General features: G+C 34.6%; 1 protein-coding gene across 4 annotated transcripts in view; it reads right to left on the reverse strand.

The window, feature by feature from the left end:
- CHD1 (chromodomain helicase DNA binding protein 1) overlaps positions 1-15,175 on the reverse strand; it is a 74,778-nt gene that overhangs the window by 25,183 nt on the left and 34,420 nt on the right. For all 4 annotated transcript variants that reach the window (XM_061152074.1, XM_061152077.1, XM_061152073.1 and 1 more), the window contains 12 exons: positions 14,497-14,713; positions 13,744-13,833; positions 12,665-12,855; positions 11,799-11,987; positions 10,344-10,506; positions 9,321-9,473; positions 7,384-7,455; positions 6,418-6,567; positions 3,157-3,305; positions 2,679-2,775; positions 2,471-2,566; positions 841-1,017 (listed from right to left, as the gene is read on the reverse strand). In XM_061152074.1, coding sequence (XP_061008057.1) covers positions 841-1,017; positions 2,471-2,566; positions 2,679-2,775; positions 3,157-3,305; positions 6,418-6,567; positions 7,384-7,455; positions 9,321-9,473; positions 10,344-10,506; positions 11,799-11,987; positions 12,665-12,855; positions 13,744-13,833; positions 14,497-14,713 — 1,744 coding nt within the window. The remainder of the gene's footprint in view (positions 1-840; positions 1,018-2,470; positions 2,567-2,678; positions 2,776-3,156; positions 3,306-6,417; positions 6,568-7,383; positions 7,456-9,320; positions 9,474-10,343; positions 10,507-11,798; positions 11,988-12,664; positions 12,856-13,743; positions 13,834-14,496; positions 14,714-15,175) is intronic.

Raw genomic sequence — 15,175 nt, forward strand, 5'->3', positions numbered from 1 at the left:
CCTGTCCACCACCAACTCCTGGAGTTTACTCAAACCCATGCCCATCAAATTGATGATGCCATCCAACCATCCCATCCTCTGTCGTCCCCTTCTCCTCCTGCCTTCAATCTTTCCCAGCATCAGGGTCTTTTCCAATGAGTCAGTTCTTCACATCAAGTGGCCAAATTATTGGAGTTTCAACTTCAGCCTCAGTCCTTCCAATGAATATTCAGGACTGATTTCCTTTAGGATGGACTGGTTGGATCTCCTTGCTGTCCAAGGGACTCTCAAGAGTTTTCTCCAACACCACAGTTCAACAGCACCAATTCTTCAGCACTCAGCTTTCTTTATAGTCCAACTCTCACATTCACACATGACTACTGAAAAAGCCATAGCCTTGACTAGATGGATCTTTGTTGGTAAAGTAATGTCTCTGCTTTTTAATATGCTGTCTAGGTTGGTTATAACTTTTCTTCCAAGGAGTGTAAGTGTCTTTTAATTTCGTTAACAGAATGAAAAATAAGGGAAATCACTAAATATCCTATTAACACCAAAAGGATAGTTAAGAGGGTATTATTATGAATAACTTTATGCTGATAAACTCAACAACCTGGATAAAATGAACAAATTTCTTGAAACAACCAAATACACTCATTCGAAAAATATATTGATAGTTGTATATTTATAAAATTTAGGTTATAGTTAAGAAGGAACACTTTCCAACTCATTTTATGAGACAAGCATTATTAAATCCAATGAAGTCTTTAGATGAAAACAAGCACCAATATTTCTCATAAAAAAGATAGTCCAGGTGTAAATACTCTTTATAATACAGAAACAGCTTTTAAATTAAAAAGTCACCTGTTTTGCACAGTTTCTCATTCTGGGGAGCATATAAATTTCTTCAAGTTCCTTTTGTCTTTCTTCTTCTTCTAATCGTCTTCTTTGATCTTCAGGAATGATTTCTTCCCAGTTCTTTGAATTTCTTTCAGGCTCCAGCTCAATATCATCCTCATCCATATTTGAAAAGTTGGCAACCTGATAAATTCCAGAATTTTAGCAGAATAAAATTAAAGAACTATTCATCCTTAAATTACATTTTTTCTTTCTTAGCAGGAAGGACGAAGCATATCAGAATAAGATAACTTAAATAGTCCTAGGATAATGAATATGACTATGGGTTAAACCAAATGATTGCTAAACTAAGTTTATTTCCATATGAGGTCAAAGTAGATCAAACCAAATGACTTCTAAGAATTATCTTCCAGGAATGATTCTCTTTTGCCCTGCTGATCAACAAAATTATTACTGTAATAGAACCAGATGAAGTTAACAGAGTAACAACAAATTTATAAAGTATCACGCTAAATCACTTTCTGTAGTAATTACCACACCAGCCCATTAACCACAAGGTGTTGCAAAACAACCCAATATTCTTATTTTTACAATCATAAAAAAAGTACTTGAAGAGCTGATGACAAGACACAAGGAGCTCTGAGACCATAGATAAATTTATTTAGGTTCCCGAAGTGCTAGTTTCTTCATCTCTAAAAAAGGAGAGCTAGTAACAGCACACCAATTTTTGTGAGAATTAAATAACAATACATTTAAAGAAGTTTTTAGAGTTTGGTGTGCAGAAAGCACTCTTTAAGGTTAACTGCCAATACAGGTACATTAAAGCTTACAGGTAACTGGAAAGACAAGAAAACTATGCTCTGTGTGTGTGGCACATTGCAGGTACTCAGTAAGGATTTGCTGAATGAAGGAACAACATTAATTGATCCTTAAACACCTCAGCTTGTGGAAAACGGCGAGGATGTAGAGAAATCTGCTTCTGTACACTAAACATCTGGTGCACACCTTACTCTAAGGACGGCTGACTTGTGTTGCTTCAGGACTCCCTGCTACCTTGTTGGCCCTCACCTAACCTGGGATGTGCTTCACTGGGGGCTCAGCTGGTAAAGAAGCTGTCTGCAATGCAGGAGACCCACGTTCGATCCCTGGGTCGGGAAGATCCCCTGAAGAAGGGATGGAATGAATACCCACTCCAGTCTTCTTGCCAGTAGAATCCATAGACAGAGGAGCCTGGCAGGCTACAGTCCATGGGGTTGCAAGAGTCAGATATGAGCTGGCAACTAAACCACCTAACCCAGGGGTATCTATCAATATTACTGTTTCCTTTGTCTGATTTACTTGTGTTTTCTTAGTTAGGATAATGCTTAATCTAATGTCAAAAACTGCTGCAATAAAAATCAGCTAAAAGTCTTCAGTTATGAAAATGATCTGGTACATTTCAAGTCATGTCACTAGAAGAAGAAAGAAAAATTTTTATATATTATTGCAGATTTTAAGACAAAGATATTAACATTTTTTAAGATTACCCTGCTGATCCCACCTTAAAAAAAGATGAATAAAATACTAAGTGACAAAAGAAAAACCCCACCTTCTCCATTTATATAATTATGAAAAAAAATTTAAGAAGAAAATCTACCTTGAACTGAGAAAGTAATTCATCTCCCACAGTTAAAGGTCCTGCTTCATTTTCATGAGTTTCAGCCCTCTTCAAGATTTCATCTATATCCATTTCCTAGAAAAATAAATCTTTACTTTAAATATGCTTTACTATGTTTTAAGATATATACATTTTGCATTTACAGTTTTAAAAATGACATTTTGAGACAAGTTTTTTTTTTCTTTACCTGGGGCTCTTGTTCTTCTCCTTCAGGCTCCTTAAAAAGTTCCTCAGCACCAAACTTTAAAATGGCTGATAACTCTTCTTTATTGAAAGGAGTAGAACTAAAATTAGGAAAAACAAAAATTACTTAACACTAACAGTCACAAATTTAACACTTACATAGCACTTTCATGAGTTATTGGCATAGTCACCTTTATAACAGTTAATATGACATAGTTAGATAAGTGAAAGATTACTAGTACACTTATTTTAAAACTAAAGAACTTGAAGCCTAGGGCTTTCCCCCAAGATTACAAAACCAGAATGGTGAAATCATGCACTCACTGGATGTATGCCATTGACCGGGAATTAGCTCAGTGCTTTGAAAAATAAAACAACACTAAACACAGTAATTCAGTGATCTGCTTACACTATGTAACATTTTGGGGAAATGAGCATAGTATGATTATGCAATAGCTTTTTTTTTAAAGGAAAGTAACTACCTTGAAGGGGCAGAACCTGTGTGTAGTACTGTCTTCCCAGTTGTGTCCATTCTTTGAATCACAAGATGATCTAAAACCATCTTCTTTTTGGCCCTTTCAAGAATATCCTCTTCAACTGATCCCTTTGTAACCAGACGATAAATATTCACCTGTAAAGATACACACAATGAAATTTAAAGTACAGTAATAAGGATTTGTTCTGCTAATGTTAAATGCCCAAATACTGGTTACAGAGTCTGAAATTCAGCCAACGTGACATTTTCACTGGTCAAAAGCAAAAAAAGCTTCCTCAATTTAAAGATTATTTGAGACTATGTCCTTCCTTATATTTTGGTCAGTTTGCTTTTTCTTTTTTTAAAGGAATGACAGTAATTTTTTAAATTATATTTCAGCTGGGAAAGGGGGTGGTGGTAAACTTATGACAAGCTTATACCAGTTCCCTTAATTCTGATTGTTTCATCATTCTATATGATCCAAAATTCCACAAGTCACTTTTCAAGTTAATGATGAAGCTCTGCAATTAACAACAAAAAGCTTTGCAAAACACAAAACTCAACGTGTAGTGATTTTGCTTCGCTTCTCAAAGTCAGTGGTTCTATATCACACAAAATCACCATTCAGGGATATCTTGAAAATTTATGGAACCACTGTTAGTTTTCACGGTGACTAGGGCTCACCAGCATTTAGAGCACTGGGACCTGGAATATTAGGTATTCTTCATTAAACTGGACATTCTGGCACAATGAAAAATTATTCTGTGCCCTTTTAAGTCTTCCAAATGATTTTTTAAAACTGTTTTAAATTTATCTTGAGTCTAAATAGTTCCAGATAGGGAAAGGAGTACGTCAAGGCTGTATATTGTCACCCTGCTAATTTAACTTATATGCAGAGTACATCATGAGAAATGCTGGGCTGGAAGAAGTACAAGCTGGAATCAAGACTGCTGGGAGAAATATCAATATCATCAGATATGCAGATGACACCACCCTTAATGCAGAACGTGGAGAACTAAGAAGCTTCTTGATGAAAGTGGAAGAGGAGAGTGAAAAAGTTGGCTTAAAAGTCAACATTCAGAAAACTAAGATCTTGACATCTGGTCCCAACACTTCATGGTAAATAGATGGAGAAACAGTGGAAACAGTGTCAGACTTTATTTTTTGGGCTCCAAAGTCACTGCAGATGGTGACTGCAGCCATGAAATTAAAAGACGCTCACTTCTTGGAAGGAAAGTTATGACTAACCTAGACAGCATATTAAAAAGCAGAGAGAGACATTACTTTGCCAACAAAGGTCCATCTAGTCAAAGCTATGGTTTTTCCAGTGGTCGTGTATGGATGTGAGAGTTGGACTATAAAGAAAACTGAGCACTGAAGAATTGATGTTTTTGAACTGTGGTGTTGGAAAAGACTCTTGAGAGTCCCTTGGACAGCAAGGAGATCCAACCAGTACATTCTAAAGGAAATCAATCCTGAATATTCATTGGAAGGACTGAGGTTGAAGCTGAAACTCCAATACTTTGGCCACTTGATGCGAAGAACTGACTCATTAGAAAATACCCTGATGCTGGGAAACACTGAATGTGGGAGGAGAAGGGGACAACAGAGGATGAAATGGTTGGATGAGGGGCTTCCCAGGTGGCCCCAGTGGTAAAGAACCTGCTCGCCACTGCAGGAGATGGTTGGATGGAATCACCGACTCAATGGACATGAGTTTTGAGTAAACTCCGGAGTTGGTGATGGACAGGGAGGCCTGGCATGCTGCAGTCCACAGGGTCGCAAAGAGTTGGACGCAACTGAACTGAGTCTAAATGATACATATTTTAATATAAACATGAAGCTTTCTTACAAAGTTACAGTACACATTCATTTTTTCAGTAATGCAACTACTGTGTAAACCTGTAGATAACTGAATACTGTATTATTTAGATCTTTATCAAAAGTTATTTCCAAATGTGCACAGTATTAGGTCACCAATAAAACTAATCTGCATTAGTAACCTACAACTACTCACTGTGTAGTTGCTGCATGAACGTGTTTAAAAGGAGATCTCAGACTCCTTTGATCAGATTTAGAACCAACTACTACTAAAATAGCAAGTACATGAACCATAGGAATCTTACATGTCATCAATAATGAAATAATAAAGAATCCACCTCATTAATAACAAAAATATACTTCATACATATACTTACATTAAAAAATTTTTTAACACAATGATAAGAAAGTTGATTGCATTATTTTGTGATCTTATTCAGGTATTCATCCCAGAGGTCTACCACATACCTTTCTATAGTATTTCCTCTTATTGGCTCTTTTCCTAATATGTCCTCTTTCTTCTACCCTGTATTAGAGGATGTGGTAGCCAAAGTCTTTAAGTGGTATAAGTGGAATGTTTTGTCTAGCCATGTGTTGAGGATTAAACGTAGGAGGTATCTATCAGTGCAATTAACACTTTCCCCCATTTCGTTCGCAACGCAGAAGTATGTTGCCTCTTCACAAGTACATCAGGCCCGCTCGCCTGTAGGAACACCCTAATTCCCTCACTTCTCGTTTTTGACAGTCTGCAATTTGTTTTGGCTTCTTGTCATCCTTGTTTCAAGTTTCCCTCTCTTTTATGAGAATTATTTGGGTAAAACATCGTTTTAGTTTTATATTATGGATTTAGTTCTGAGTAGAAAATATGAATGTTTACAAAGTAAATAAAATGTTCTAAGCCCCTTTGTGCTACTTGTTTATCACCTCCTGCTCTGAAGAAGTTTCAGGACACTATCCCAGATGAGGGTAAATGTAATTAAAATACAAGAACCAAGATATCAAAAAGATGACAGACGGTTTTTTTCAAGGGCTACTACAAGTGTTCCAGAGAGTTATACAAAAATTATGAGAATGGCTATTTTGCAAGGAGAATCTTATGGGTACATGATTAACAAAAAAGGAACAATGTATGATGCAATAGTCAAAATAAGTATACGAAGATATTTTTAAATGTATATTTTTATATACTGAATGAAAACCATTATATTCTACAGTTGTGAACAGAATCATGATCAAAAAAAGAGTACATGATCCTATTCAGGCATAGTTTTCTCAGTTCTCTCAATTTCCAGGTGATTCTGATATATTCAAGCTCCTCAGCACTCTATGTATTCAATAACAATATGCCTGTTTCAACAATCTTACCCGAATGATAAACCAAAATAAATTCTAAACACTGATGATAAAAAAGACTCTAAAACAGTAAAATAAGGAGGACAAAAAATACCTGTTTCTTTTGCCCAATTCGATGAGCTCTAGCCTGTGCCTGAAGATCATTTTGTGGATTCCAATCAGAATCAAATATAACAACAGTGTCAGCTGAGGCTAAGTTAATTCCTAAACCTCCAGCTCTTGTGGAAAGCAAAAAGCAGAAATCCTGTAAGGAAATACAAAGGCACAATTTTAAATTCTTAACTGTGATTGTGAATAATCAATGTGAGAATTTTATAACTGAATTCTTGAATTTAAAAAGTATTTTACCAGGCTCCCCTGTTGACTCAGTAGTAAAAAAAATCCTGCCAATGCAGGAGGCATGGGTTTGATCCCTGGAGTGGGAAGACCCCTCATACTGTGGGACCACTAATCCCATGCGCCACACCCACTGAGCCGGAGCTCTGGAGCCTGTGAGCCACAACTCCTGAGCTCTTGTGCGGCAGCTACTGAGCCCTGGGTGTCTGGAGCCCCAGTTCTGCAACAAGAAAAACCACTGCAAGGAGAAGCCTTCGAGCTGCAACGCGAGAGCGGTCCGTGCTTCCCACAACTGAAGAAAGCCCATGTGGAGCAATGAAGGCCCGGCACGGCCCTAAATTATTACATTTTTTTAAAGGCTATTTTACCAATAAAAGTGAAACATAGCTTTAAAATTACTAATAAAATGTATCTGCTGCTGCTAGCAAAACCAAAAACCAAGACTCCCAAATACAAATATATATGGGAATAATAAACAACAATTCATAAAGAATTCTAAATCAAAATGGGCTAGTTTATTTAGACGCAAATTAACTGTCCTATATTGAAATAGTATTGATACAAAAAGGTAAGATTCCTCATGTTTAACAGATAATATGGATTTTAAAAACCTCACTTGTAAATCAAAACTGGCTACCACCAATAACACTTTTCTTAAAAAACTACAACTATGACTAAAATAATGACTGAAACAATTTATTTACAATTTTAAAAGCATTCATACCTCTGATCCTTCAGCATTAAAATGATCCAGAGCTTGTTTCCTTAGCTCCCCTTTGATTGATCCATCTAATCTCTGGAATAAAACATTAAAATACTGCATTGTAACAGAATCAAAACTTTTAAAAGGAATTAAAACCAAGTATGAAAAAGCAGCACTGCTTTTGATAAGACCAGGAGGTACTTACAGGTAGGAAAGCAATGACTAAGCATTCTGTCTCCAAAGTCTGTGTTCTTAACCACCAGAACTACTTTTGTTAATAGTAAATAATAGCACTGATCATCATTTTACCTGAGACCCACTATAAGAATATGTTTTACATGTGAATGAGTACACAGTATACACTCAAAGCAAGTTTCATGACACAGTGTACTGTGATATACCCTCATTATTTTATTATCTTATTTTTTAAAAAATGTTAATACAACATTTAAACAACCCATTAAACTGATCCTCAGATCCATTAATGGGTTAGAGCCCACAGTTTTAAAAAACACTGACTGAGTCCAGTGTGGTTACGGACCCACACATCAGTGCCACCTGAGAACTTAGAAATGCAAATTATTGAGACCCATTTCAGACCTACTGAATCAGAAACTGTAAGAGGAATTCAGCAAAAGCCCTCTGTTTTAAAATATGAGAATCACTGATTCAAGGCCCCATGGGATCTAGTTGAATAGCCCACATTTGAGCATCTTTACTATTCACCAGTGCCTTGAGCAAGTAATTTGCCTTTTTCCTTGTCAGTTTCCTCTTCAGTAAATGAACACAGAAGTACTACTTCCTTCACACAGTGAGAGAACATAGTAAAACACTTTGCACAGTGTCTGACATATTCTATGTTGAGTGTTTATTAAACATTAGCTAAACAAGAGAAGTCCAAAATCAAAAGCTTTTTTAAAGTACCAAGTTTGTTTTTCATGAAAAATTATAACTAGTAAAACCTTTCATTCTTTTTACTTTTCCTCCTAAATGACTAGATGTATCTCAATCATGTTGATATCACCCAACATCTGTTCTTCATAGCACTTACCAGAGTCATAACATTACATTTATTTGTCACTGCCTGCTTAACGTCTGTCTCCCACATGGGTCTGTCAGCTCCAGTAGAGCAGGGATTATGTGTGTTGAGGTTCATCATTCTAATTCTACTTCTACTTTACTGTCTGCACTAAATACACGTCATTTATTAGCTGCATATGCTAGTTGCTATGTTCCAGGTATTATTCATAAAATTGCTCTAGGGATTAAATAAATCAGATGTAAAGTACTAAGACTGACTCTTCAACTCTTTGCAACCCCAAAGACTGTAGCCTGCCAGGTTCCTCTGTCCATGGGATTTCCCCAGCAAGAATACTGAAGTGGTTTGCCATTTCCTTCTCCAGGGGATCTTCCGAAACCAGGGATTGAATCAGCATCTCCTGCACTGACAGGAGGATTCTTTACCACTCAGCCACCCGGGAAGCCCAAACATTCATATTAGCTGTAATTATATTGAATTAATTTCAAAATAAACATTGAAGAGATGGAATAGAAGCCCTTTTAGCTCTTTGGTATATTCTCTAAAGTCATGTATTTTTATTCAGCAAACTATGCATTAGAATAACTATGAGCATACAATTTTCAGAATCTGCAACAGTTCAGGTAACACCAGAAGTACTGCCCTCTCCTATCCTTCCTCAGACTAAAGCCTAATACATAAGGCTGCCCCTTTAATTTGAACATTTAAGAGAAACACAAAGAAAAACTGCTTTGCTGTTAAATGTAAAGTCAAGAAGAAAAAGAAAAGGAATAATGACAAAAATTTTTAAACAGATTTATTTTCTTAAAAAGAGTATGGGTTATATAAAATCTACTCTTCATTTACAAAAGAATTTCAAACATACCCAGCGATTAGACAAAATTTAAATCAACAAAAAAAGACAAAATGAAAAGCTTACTTGAAAGGGGAACTGACGATACTTCAAATATTCTGCAAGTATATCTAACATCCGCACCATTTGAGAAAAAATAAGAACTCTATTGCCTCGCTCTCTTAGGCGAATTAACAGTTTGTCAAGAAGAATTAGTTTTCCGCTACTACGGATTAAGTGCTATAAGGAAACAATAAATTACAATTGTTATAACATGTTAAAAGAACTGTATCAAATGAAACTAATGTCTCACAAGACCAGTTTCTTCATTTTAATTAAGATTTTTAATTTTCATAATGTTGAAACAGTTCATTTACGTTTTCAAAATTTTTTAGAACCTTGATCAATTTGTCCTATGACTTAAGCTAAATTTTCCTTGCCATTTAGCACCTAGGATTTGCTGCATTTCTGGAGACCAAAAAAAAAAGCACTGTTTTCACTCTATTTGTTAGATATCACACCATTTCTCCAAAAATCTTAGCTGAAACAACTAAGTGACAACTAATACACTGAAAGAAGAAACAAGTCATCAAAGGTTCTGAAAGAGTGAGAAATGTCTTCTAATTTATAGGCAGCGGTCACTGACAGCACTTCAAAGCAATACCACAACTGGATTACAACTGTGCCTTCCTCACACTCTTCGTTTGTCTTCCAGAAGTGATAGGAAGAGGGAGATCTAAAGATCTAAGGTTCAGATGCCCTTCTTAAGACTACCATTTGCCATGTCACAAATTCAGCACAATCACCATTAGTGAAATTTTCCTCACAATGAAAAATACACGAAGGGGTTTTTGCTGGATAAAGTGTGACAGACCACAGTTACATCGGCTTTTAAAAAAATGATCAAAATGACTAAATGGATAAATCATAACTTTAAAATATTTTTATAAACACTAAAAAATAAGCAGCACCATTATTTAAATACACCACTAACCAAAAAGAACATCTAACCAATATATTGAAAGCACTGTGCTATTTTCACTTAAAACTGAAATAAACATTTTTAGACTTTTGCTTCACCATGAAGTAATAAAATTTTAAAATTCTTACTTGTAAGGCCTCCTGTTTATTATAGAATTCATTATTATCTGGTGGTTTAATGAGGTAGCAATGGTTACAACATTTCTTTAGCTCCATCATAATATTCAAAAAGCCTGAGGTACTGCCCTTGGAACCTTTGCTGAGGGCTTTGTAATTCCTAGTTAATATCCACCTGTTCAAAAAAAAAAAAAGATCATGAAAATGATGTAGCAGATTACCAGGATGAATTCTAAAACCATAAAAAAAATTAAGTACCAAACCAAAACTGCACCATTATGAAGTTCAACTCCAAAGACAAAGGACTAAACTTTGTTCACAAAACTATATGAACCTCATTTGTAAGACTCATGACAACACATAGTTATCTGAACCATTAACTATACACAGTAAAGGCTTAACATAACATAGTGAATTAATAGTGCATGATGCATTAATAGTGCATTAATCCTTTACCCCCAAATTTATTTTTAAAATGGTCAACTTTATAATCTATCTTAACTTTCCAACAAATTTTGCTATGCTGGGCAACTAAGGCAGACACCTCACACCTCATGAGGAGACCTGGTTTAGCCAAACTGCCTTCTCTGAAATACTTACACAATACACATGCAACTTAAGAGATAAATTATAAGTGGCTATTTTATTACTGCAAATTATGCATAACATTTCCTCTCACCATGATTTACCTTGTCTAACATCTTTTATTTTCTTCCTTTGTACAAGGTTAGTTTTTGAAGGAACTTGAAACAATTTTATCTGATTTGTCTCAAAATGACAGAATAGGGGAAGTGAGGGTGGCTGGCTATGAGCTGAAGACCAAGCTTGAGTGATGGAGTTTATTATATTAACCTATTTTGTATATGGTCTGAAGTTTTCCATAACAAAAATGTAACATTTATGTAGTAAATGTATTTTTAAAGTGAATGGCACTTATAGATTTATCATAAAATGTGTTTCTGAGAGTTCAAATGCATGAAGCAGAGCTTTATGCAACTGAACGTATAAACAGAAAGTAGGACGGATATTTCTTTCCGATTCTGTGAAGTGTTACTATACAGATCCAACATACATAAATTATACAAAATATGATTTATTAACATTTTTTAAAAAGCAGAGGGGCCTAAAATTTTGTTCTAAGTTTGTTTCTCTGGCTTCTACTTCCACTTGTCAATAACATAATTATCAGAATTACATAATAATACCTTGGTATCATGGCAATCCTAAAACTTAAAAAGAAACCTTCTATAATGTAATATAGTACAAAATAAAGAAACACAATTAATGATGTGCTATAAGATGAATTAGTCTTGTATCACCCGCAATCTTAGACATGCCATTAAATCTCTCTCTGCCTCACTATGCCATAGAATAAACCTATTCTAAAATTCAAGACTTGTTACTGCTCTCTAAGACCCAATCGGGGCTGGGGGGCACCTCAGAACATTTGTTCTGTTTACAGCTTACTTGTAATATTGTTTCTGTAAAGCACTCATTTCCATTCTTAAAATCTGTTCAACCTTGGCAGGAAGAGATTTTTCCACATCTTTCTTAACCCTGCGCAACAGAAACGGCTCAAGCTCCTTGTGGAGGCTTGCATAACCATATTCTCTGCCTTTGCCATGTTCTTCTTCAAAATCTTCCCAGGAAGAAAACCTTAAAAATTTAAGCAAATGGAAGAATCAGTGAAAGAAGTCAAATTGCGTTTGATATTTAACAGCATAGTCAGACATAAACAAAATACAGATTTTTAGGGGGGAAAAAATTAGTTAAAATTAATCACTTCTAATAACTATCCTTCCAAGAAATCTATTGTATATCTACAGATGGAAAATATAAGCTATTTTATGAAAAATTGTTTACTTTCCTTGAGTTAAATATAGAAATATTTTCAAGTATGAGAGTAATTATCACTAAAATATTTCTCAAAGAAAGTTATAAAACTACTGAAAGAAAATATGTGTATGACCTTGGGCAAGTTATTTACTTAGTCTGCTTTCCCTAAAATTATTAGAAAATGGAATTTTTGAACAATACCTTGTTATTGTTATTGCTACTGTTTAAGAATGATACTATTTCCATTTTTAAGGGATATTCTGAACAGGCAAAATCAACTGTTATAATTTATTATCCATGGCTCAAGCTTCTTTATTTACAAAATTGAAAAATCAAAATATTATTTCAAATTCTATTCTGTCCCATTTCTTTTCTTAATAATCTCTGATCCAATGTTTGGGACAATAAAACCTTCTTTTGACCTTATTATCTACACTAATTATTTTCCTGCTAAACTTAGCAAATGAAACTAACATTAAAATTGTATCTTATCTTACTTTTCTGGCATAATGAAATGTAGCAAAGACCAGAGTTCTTTGAGGGAGTTTTGCAGAGGAGTTCCAGTGATAAGGAGACGGTGATTGGACTTGAAATCTATTAAAGTTTTATACAGAAGAGAGTCATCATTCTTTAATCGATGTGCTTCGTCCACACCTATAAATGCCCAATTCAGACCTCCAAGGAATGCCTTAAAATGAACAGAAGAACATAGTTAATATTTCTAGAGAAAAATGGAATTCAAATCATTAAAATGAGGCATTTTTAAAAACAAACTTATGTCCAATATTTCAAATAAAAATTATGTACTGTTCTAAAATTTATTGGAATCTTCAAGTAACTCAGAATGAAAAACAAAAGTTCCTTCCATGACTAACTCAGCCATTAGAAAAACAGTATAATTATCAAGTGAAAGTTTTTACTAGCTTACATACTGAAAATAAAAACTATAGTGTCATTTTAAAATTTCACAATGCTTATAGCCTAAGTCCAGTAAAAACCTCATTAATGTTAATTTGGACAAAATAAATTTGGAACAGTATCTAACTCCAAGTGTAGTTACAATTTACTGCTATGATTTTTATGAATTGTTTATTTACAATATATACACAAAGGTCTCTGACTTATGGAGACGAACCTGATTCTGCTACTTAAAAGTTGCATGACTTAGGCAAGTTGAACTTGAACTTAGGCAAGTTCATCAACCTCTTTGAGACTTTGACTTGTCTTCACAATAGGGACAGAAGTGTATTATAAAGTAATTATGAAGAATGAAGAAGACAATAGCTATAAAGCATTTACCCAGTGGTAGTGTAATCCTTTCTCCTCTTTAAATACCTTACAAATCAACAGACACTATACCAAGCTAGTTTCATACCCTTTGGTTTGTTTTTACAAGACTTAAAAATGTAAAAATCAACCTTACCTCAAAGATCATTGAAAAAAAATAAATGAACAGATAAGCCGGACTTGATCCACAGACTTTGAATCTGCTGACCACTGATTTATCTTTTTATCCTATCCACAACGTAAAGGAAAAACTGATACACACCAAACAGAAAAACAGATTAATACATACCTTATCCTTCAACAAAATTTCATAAGTTGTTAACAGTATATTAAATTTTAACCGTTTAGTCTGGGGATGCATCCATTCATGAGTTCTTATCTATCAAGAAATTTCAAAGAAAATTTAAAAATAAACATCTTTTTAAAAGTATACTTTTACTTGAATATATGAAGCAAAATCCACTCAAAATACATAAAACCCGTCTATATGTTTATATAATAAATAACTTTAACAATTCTTCATACAGTACAAGCTACACTGATTTTACTTATAAGTAAAATATAAATACTCCAGCATATCAAAACCTTCTATAAAAAAATAACATTTTTTTTAATAGCCACATTTTTAATATATGCTTTTCACTAAAGGAACTGCTCACATGACCAAACAAAAGTGACTTCTCTTTTGTGGATAAAATCTGTCTGGGGTTTGCGTCACAATATAACTGGGAGGAAAGTCTCATGTAGAGGGACAGATGAAGCAGAGCAGGCAAGGGTTAAAGCTGCGCGGCTGGATGTGAGGACGCGGGGACTTCACTGCCTTCTTCTGTGGGCTTCATGTGCATTTCAAACTTGTAATAAGGCAGGAAAAATATACATATAATAACACTAAAACAAAAAGTAATGTTTATTAAGCCAATCAAACGTGATGAATCTTACTGTGTAACAAGTTTAATGCTGGAAACTAAGACTTTATAAAGACCAAAGACTTGTCCTCAAAGGTGAGTTTGTCTAAATTTCTAAATTTGTGGCAACAACTTACCATGTTTCTGCTGTTGATGTCACCCAGATAAACCACAGCATTCATTTGAGAAGCCCATGTCTGAATCTCCCTTTGCCAGGAAGTGAGAGTGGAGAGTGGTACGACTAACAGAAAAGGTCCGTATAATTGGTGTTCATGAAACAAATAGTTCAGAAATGAGATCGTCTGTATTGTTTTTCCAAGGCCCATTTCATCAGCAAGTATGCAACTATTACCTCTGCAAAATGAAAAACAAAAATCATGTATGCAATAAAGATTCAAATTTACAAGTAACCTTTATACACAATCCATGTACAAATTTATATGAAGTTAAATCAGATTAATCTGACAGGTATTATTTACAATACACATTTTTATTAACTGTAATAGTATAAGAGAGAGTTTATGATTTTAGAACATAAAAGCAGCTTAAAAATTAACAGAATTATTTACAGTCAGTTATGGAGATAAGGACACAATCCATCTACAAGTGGTAGAGTCCAGATAAAACTACAGCTACATTAAAGTTTAAAAAACAAAAAAACTGCACCCTAGTCACCTACACTGCCAAAAACAGAGTAGGGGACACAAGAGAGAGGAAGAGAAAAACAGAAGTCGAAATAGCTGTTAGAAATAACTGGAAGAGAACCAGTCCACACTGTGAAACAATGTATACATATTCTAATTTCAATTAAAACAT

The sequence above is a fragment of the Dama dama genome, chromosome 9, assembly GCF_033118175.1.
Source record: "Dama dama isolate Ldn47 chromosome 9, ASM3311817v1, whole genome shotgun sequence".
In the NCBI taxonomy this organism is placed as follows: Eukaryota; Metazoa; Chordata; class Mammalia; order Artiodactyla; family Cervidae; genus Dama; species Dama dama.